This window comes from Papilio polytes, unplaced genomic scaffold, assembly GCF_000836215.1.
Source record: "Papilio polytes unplaced genomic scaffold, Ppol_1.0 DF823510.1, whole genome shotgun sequence".
Taxonomy (NCBI): domain Eukaryota; kingdom Metazoa; phylum Arthropoda; class Insecta; order Lepidoptera; family Papilionidae; genus Papilio; species Papilio polytes.
In genome coordinates this window covers 2,441,448-2,448,288 of record NW_013525694.1, presented here as the reverse complement: position 1 = coordinate 2,448,288, position 6,841 = coordinate 2,441,448, and the positions used below count along the sequence as shown (strand labels likewise).

At 32.3% G+C, this 6,841-nt stretch overlaps 3 protein-coding genes across 3 annotated transcripts in view; 2 read left to right on the top strand and 1 right to left on the bottom strand.

Annotated features, from left to right (window-relative positions):
- The window catches only part of LOC106104678, a gene marked incomplete in the record, with an annotated part of 5,406 nt that extends 5,121 nt beyond the window's left edge, over window positions 1-285 (top strand). The window contains 1 exon segment of the mRNA XM_013284805.1: window positions 1-285. Coding sequence (XP_013140259.1) covers window positions 1-119 — 119 coding nt within the window.
- A 574-nt stretch (window positions 286-859) lies between these two features.
- On the top strand, window positions 860-3,498 carry LOC106104552 (IQ domain-containing protein K-like). The gene is made up of 5 exons (XM_013284630.1): window positions 860-1,199; window positions 1,637-1,776; window positions 1,994-2,088; window positions 2,622-2,751; window positions 3,365-3,498. Exons 1-5 carry the CDS (start codon window positions 944-946, stop codon window positions 3,443-3,445), a joined length of 702 nt encoding a protein of 233 aa, XP_013140084.1. The 5' UTR covers window positions 860-943; the 3' UTR covers window positions 3,446-3,498.
- On the bottom strand, window positions 3,468-4,635 carry LOC106104553 (28S ribosomal protein S34, mitochondrial). The gene is made up of 3 exons (XM_013284631.1): window positions 4,297-4,635; window positions 3,933-4,181; window positions 3,468-3,697 (listed from the first exon to the last, which is right to left on the bottom strand). Exons 1-3 carry the CDS (start codon window positions 4,477-4,479, stop codon window positions 3,542-3,544), a joined length of 588 nt encoding a protein of 195 aa, XP_013140085.1. The 5' UTR covers window positions 4,480-4,635; the 3' UTR covers window positions 3,468-3,541.
- Between the last annotated feature and the right edge of the window lie 2,206 nt (window positions 4,636-6,841).

Genomic DNA, 6,841 nt, shown 5'->3' with positions numbered 1-6,841 from the left:
TGGGCGTCGTGTCGTGGGGTATTGGCTGCGGCCAACCCGGCGTGCCCGGCGTCTACGTCAAGGTCGCACACTATCTGGACTGGATCTCCCAAGTCACTGGAAAATTCTCCAATTACTAAGTGATCATAAATAGTATTTATTACCTTTGATTTAGATGTTAGCCTTATTTAATAAATATTCTTAATTTATTATTTAACTTTGGGCGGTAATGCTCAGAGAATACGAGTAATCGCATATGCAGATTTTTGTAAATTAAACCACTTAAATATAATTTTTGATAAAATATTCGTTTTTTTCTTCTTATTTCACATAATCATCAATGAAACCAAGTAAGTCATTTATCCCGGTGTGTTTGCTACGATTTTATGGAGTGCAAGAAATCATTTAAAATATTTAAATCAAGACTTGTACTTGCAAAACATTTTCCTTTAAGATCAACTTCCCAAAAGAAGGAGGTACCCAATTCGTCTGTATGTTTCTTTTTATGTGTGTTACGGCATAACTCCGCCGCTAGGATTTTTCCATTTTTTATTCCAGTTATCTTGATCTGCGATAAGTTTCAGTTACTTATTTAAAGACAGAGTCACCTATGGAAGTGTTACTGAAATACGTGCAGCACTATTTCAAAAATTTTTATTATTGTTAAAAGTTAGCGATAGATGGCGCTGTTCAAGGAAAAAATAGAAACATCAATTTTTAATTTTCTAATTTAACGGTTGTTGTCCCATGAATTATTATTATTATTTTAGACTTGTTTGTAAGGGATTGTACTGTACAAAAATAATTTTAACGAGTAATTGAATTAACAAGTATGTCATGTATTATAAAAATTAAAAATAAGACAATAAATTAAAATAACAAATCATTTTGTCATTTTAATGTCAGTAAAGAATATCATAATAAACTGAAATAAAACTTATACAAATCATATAATTAATCTACAATGACGAGTAGAACAACGGATCGGAAAGGCAAATCTAAAGAACTGAAATCGCTTACAAATGAACTTCAAAACGAAATAGCTGCATTCACTTTACCCAACAGCCTACCTTGCTCTGAAATAGAGTTTCCAGTTGCACCGAGAAGAAGACCACGTGCCAACTGGGACGAAATACTAGAGGAGAGTGAAGAGAAATATCAAGAAATTGAAGAGTATGAAGATAGTAAAAAAGGAAGACCTCAGTTGTCGCCATTTCTGAGTATATCATTTTTATTCCAATAATGTATTTTTTTTAATTTCAACATTTTTTTACATTATAAGGTGGCAAACGAGCAAGCGGCCACCTGAATCCGCCGAAATGGCGAAGCGACCTCTACCCATAGACATCATCACAATCGACGGAGGAGAAGACGCGCAAAAGGAGAATATTTCTCCTTCCTGTGCGTCTCCTTCACCGTCAAATACACTTTTTCTTCCCATAGTATTCTTTAAAGGTAGCTTATTTTTTATGTACTTTTTTATTTTATTTATTAACAAATAACTTACAGCTAACATACAAAATTAATAAAAAAAACTGAAGGGTAATTACAAGTTATCGCAGATAGTCACAAATATAGATTTTAATAAAATGCTTGTACCATAAAATACTACATACATCAATTGGGTCATAACAATTTAAAGTTTTAATATTGGCAGGTACTGAATGCAATTATTTGAAAGAAAAAGTGTTTGTCCACTTACAACCAGCCTTAGAAGAGACGCTTCAAAAAGCTCAAATTTGGGAAGCATTGAAACAGCAAAAGTGTTTCTTTAATGGTATTGATCATATAGCGCAGGTAAGTTTCACTAGAAATTGATATAGTATTGGATATGCTATTATAACCTAGCAATGAATATTCATATGACTTTCCATATATTGCCTGTCCATTTCTATTATTGATACAAGGCATATATGTCCAAGCAATTTTCGGTTTATAAATACAAAACTGTCAACAAACACCATGGTACTTCAAAAATGTTTAATTTTTTTGTACACTAAAATATTTATTTCAGCTGTTATGGAACAATAATCCGAAATATCCAGATCGTAAAGAACACAACCTACACATATTTAATATGCCTTGGGTTCGAGAACTATTGAAAACATAGTAAGTTTATTTATGTTTTATATTTACCCTATCAAATTCACAGAATCCATATATGTACATATCGTTGGGTGAAAGGCTATTTGTTTTAAGCGCCATTAGGATAAATGTTCAGGAGAGCCATTTAAAGTCTTCATTTCTAGAAAAAAAAACAAATGCAAATCCTGGAAATTATTTCAATTGAAAGATTTTCAGAACGGTTCTAAATTAAAATTACTATAAATCTGCATACTTCATTATATATTTCATATTTAAAATTCTGAATATATGAGTCAATATCGCGCAAAATGGCGGTTAAAACAAATAGCCTTTCACCCGTCGATATATTTAATTGTACAATATCAATAAATTAAAATCATTTTTCTTTTGTATTGTGGTTTTCAGTGTTTAAAACATGGTCAAAATTTCAAAGTTGTTAAAACTGTAAAAGTTAATGTTTATATTTATGTTATTCAAAGCAATGTTAGTTGTTTAAGTGGGCAATTTGCTCCACAGACAAAAGATTCATAAAACAAAAACGATTTAATCTTTTCCAGTCCAAGACCCTACTATCCTAAATCTTGGTTATGGCCTGAAGACTATGCAGCAACAGTGATCCAAAAAACTGTTCGGCAATACTTTGTGCAGAGAGAGGATGAAGTTCAAGAGATGCGCAACTTTTGGAGGGTAAATATCTTATCAATATCAGCTTACTATACATCCCTACTTAGGGACTCAAAGTCTACTTAGTTAGGAGCGATTAAGCCATGAATACTAACCCACAGAGATGGTTGACTTCACATGTTCTTGGCCATATAAAGTCAGGTAAAGATATCCTTAAAAAATCTATTCTTTAACATCATCCTTATTAAAAACAAATTCCTTGCTAGACTTCGACCAAATGGAAAAAAGTAGCCTATGTTGCTCACACTAAATTATCTCTAGTGGTGAAAGAGTTTTTTAAATCGGTCCAGTTGTTTTTCAATTATCTCAATACATACAAAAATACAAATCTTACCTCTTTTTAACATTATTATAAGTATATATAAACATAACATGAACCATTATCAAGGTGAAGTGTAAAAAGACGAATTAATACATTTTTAAAACTGTTTTTAGGAAAAATAGGTGTTAGTGATAGACTTAAATCTATTTAGTCTATTTTTTCCCTTCAATACAATGTTTTAGGAAAATTAGATAACATGCCTCAAGGAACACAATTGTCAGTTGAAGAGATAGAGCCCCACTAAATCTTTGAGCAACTTTTAATTAATCAAAAGCATGTGATTGTTAATTTCAGAAATTAGAAGTGGAGAGAGCCATACCTGAAATTCAAGGAAATCCACTTCTGTCTAAGAAATTTGCTGCTTCACAGAATTGATACAAACTGTATATTTAATTTTAATTTATTGCAATAAAATATACTAACAATTATTCTTCTAAATATTATTAACTACAATTTTTTTTTCACATTGATTTAATTCAATGTAATGCCTTCATATAGTGAGGGGCTAGCAGGCTTTCCCAGGCCCATAGCGAACTTAACTGTTGGTTTTTCATCTCCCTGAGCGATCCTTGCCACTCTGTTAGGACTGGTGTTGTAGCTAAGTGGCATTACATACTCTTTCAATATCTGGAAAATCATAAATCACATTTAATGGAATCTATTGGACTAGATGCTTTTAAAAACAATGTTCTTTCAATTGTAATTAGAATAACTAATAAAAGGGTGGATGTAAACTGCCTCCTAAATTAATAAATAATATATAATAGATATAAATACTTTTAGATCTAGATGTCACTTATGTTTACAATTACTAATTGTTCATGGTATGTAAATAAAGAAATAAAAATTGTTAAATAATTACCTCCATTCCTTTGTTCTCATGATCTTTTACTATAAATTTCTTCATTAAAGGTGGCATTTCTATGGTTCTGGGCAAAATTACATCTGGGGAATCATGTATCTCTTTGACGGACTGCAGTAAATTTGCCTCTTCATGCTTCGGTATAAGATTATAATCAGGCTTATATGATGTTCTATAGATTTCAGTTAATTTATCAAGCTTTTTTCCTCTGAAAGTTTTCTCTACCCATACGCGGACACGACGCCTTTCCTAAAACATATAGAAGATTTTTATAATACTAAATCGCCACTAAAAGTGGAAAAACTGTTCATAAACGTATTTTAATGAACCAGACTGAGTTGTCTTCGTATTTTTCTGATCTCACCTCGTCAGGACATGTCTCTACTTTCACTATCTTCATAAAACTCGGCTCAGGATATCGCTGAAATACAGATCGAACAACGATCCTTCCTACTCCGAAATTTTTTAGACTTCCTACAATTTCCCACAACGTCTTTCCCTTAAAATCGGTAGTCCTTCCAACGTATTTTATAACAGTAGTTGTCATTTTGAAATACGATTATATAAGAGATGAATACAAGCGGTAAAACCACTTAGAGAGGCATAATCAACAAACTTTGGTAGTTATTTTGGTTATTTTCTAACCTAAACTGTTTCGAAACATTGACACTTAGCCTTGTCACATTTTGTCATTCGCTCTGATTCGCTCCTCGCATTTAAGTATTTCCATTTCAAGCAGTTTAGTTAGTTTTTTAGATGGACGCAAAAGTTATACCCGCTCGAGGAATTAAGAAAAAGAAAAGAGTGCTACTTGAAAAAGTCAGAATCGTAATAATCTTAAAAAAATATTTCGTTATCCCTACTTTAAGTAAAATATCATGCGCCTATTCTATTACTCTGCTGGGGTTCACTCAAAATCAAATGAAAATACTTTTTCTTTGTGGCAACACTACTTAAACTATTTACCATCAAAAACTACTAGAAATGCGTTCTCTTATTAATAGATGGCATTAGTAAATTTTATGTATCATACGAATAATGCCATCTGTTGCCGATTTTCGAAATCTGTACTGCAGATTCAAAAAATATTTAGAAGCATAGTTGACAACTGATATACTACCTTGTAGAGAAAGTACCTTTGAAAAAAATGTTCACCATGCCTGGTCTATACAATTTTTTAAATGTCTTTCACTGCAATGCGTTTATTCTTATTTTCGGTACAGTAAGACTTAAATTTACTATTTCATGGGGCTTTTTACCACTTTTTAGGTAACAAACAAGAATATTTAAATGCAGAAATAAGGCAAAATGTAATCTCTCTTGCACCTATCTCTATGTTGGGTACTTTGTGAATTTTGCTTTCAAGACAATCTGAAGCAGCGGTTGTGCTTATTAGACCATAATAACAAAAACAAGGGAAATTAAATAAAAGAAATATTAAAAATCAACTTTAATTTATTCTCAATTTCTTAATTTGTTATTTTATGGAATTTACGCAATACAAAGGTTTTAAAATATAATTACAATAGTTAACAGATATTAAATTTTAAATGCAGATTTATTAGTAACAATGTCATGGAGATATCCAATATTAAAACTAATTATTTTTGCTCAAAGCCAAAAGTATTAATATACCAAAATCTAGGAAACTAAAAGTGAACAGTTGACAAACTCTTGTATGAAGACCTACATTCTAAATTCACTACATTCAGTATGAAATTCATCGCATTTACATTAAGCCTCTTGACCATTCCTCCAAGGCAATATTTAGGCATTAAACTACCTGAATAAGTTAACTAATTCGTTATTCAACTAACTTCAATAATGGAAACTAAAGTGAACACCATGACATTGGAATTTCGATATATAGCTTTAATTATTACACAATATAATAAGACAAACGACAAAACACAAATTTGTATTAGATATTATCCATTAAGCATTCCCAAAATTCAAATAAATTTCTTTGATATATAACCGGGTGCCATATCCATTGATGGTAGGCCACCCGATATTGTAATAAACATATTCCTTTTGCTAAGACTCGAGGGCACGCATTGTATGCATGCTAATAAGCATTGTAATGCCCTCAACAATGTACTAAAGGAAAGCGGACGAGCAGAACAGAGAGTACAGCCAAAGTCACATAAATTCACACTTCTGTTCTGCTCTTTAAAGAAGCTATCCTTCTTATTTAGTTTCCAATCCCATGGACGCAGCATTGCATAAATAATAAACTAAATCACAGCCCCTTAGGGGTCGGATCGAAAGTGGAAACAATTTTTTGTCTCTAAACACTTTTTTGTAATATTTACTAACGCAGCACGTTTTAGTCGTTGAGTATTATAACGTATGTCAATGGTATGCGCGTATATAATTTCATCCGCCGACTTCAATTTCGGAATATAAACTGGGCTGTCTTTGCTTAGCAACAAACAGTGACCTCATACGCGCTGTAGTGACGTCACGTCGCACAACAAGCTCACGTCTCATGGGAATTGGAAACAGACCGATATTTTCTACTTTAATTTCTGTACAACAGTCACATTCCGTTGGCAAATCATTATAATTAAAATAAATAATAATAATTTAGCTACAAATTGCCTAGTTACCAACTGGAATGGGCTTCGTGAACACGCGGGTGGTGAGATAACAAGTCCATTCTACACAGGCCGGTATTAAGTTACAACGGCCCCTTTACATGTTACATCTAAAAGATTTGCGTTAATTAATAATTTACGACAAATATTTACACATCATCGATATATCCACATTTAAATAATTAACTTAAATTAGAATAATTTAAGGTAGTCGGGACATACTAATAGGAATCAGTCATTCAGTATCGACACGGAGCGAATGTCTCGGTCCACTATCACGCGCCACGCGCCACACCCCTGCGGCCGCGG

Coding starts and splice junctions, on each gene's coding strand:
- LOC106104552 (XM_013284630.1), top strand. CDS start 944: ATGACGAGTAGAACAACGGATCGGAAAGGCAAATCTAAAGAACTGAAA. Junction 1,777..1,993: donor GTATTGATCATATAGCGCAG/GTAAGTTTCACT, acceptor TATTTATTTCAG/CTGTTATGGAACAATAATCC. Junction 2,089..2,621: donor CGAGAACTATTGAAAACATA/GTAAGTTTATTT, acceptor AATCTTTTCCAG/TCCAAGACCCTACTATCCTA.
- LOC106104553 (XM_013284631.1), bottom strand. CDS start 4,479: ATGACAACTACTGTTATAAAATACGTTGGAAGGACTACCGATTTTAAG. Junction 4,182..4,296: donor TAGAGACATGTCCTGACGAG/GTGAGATCAGAA, acceptor TATATGTTTTAG/GAAAGGCGTCGTGTCCGCGT. Junction 3,698..3,932: donor ATGAGAACAAAGGAATGGAG/GTAATTATTTAA, acceptor ATGATTTTCCAG/ATATTGAAAGAGTATGTAAT.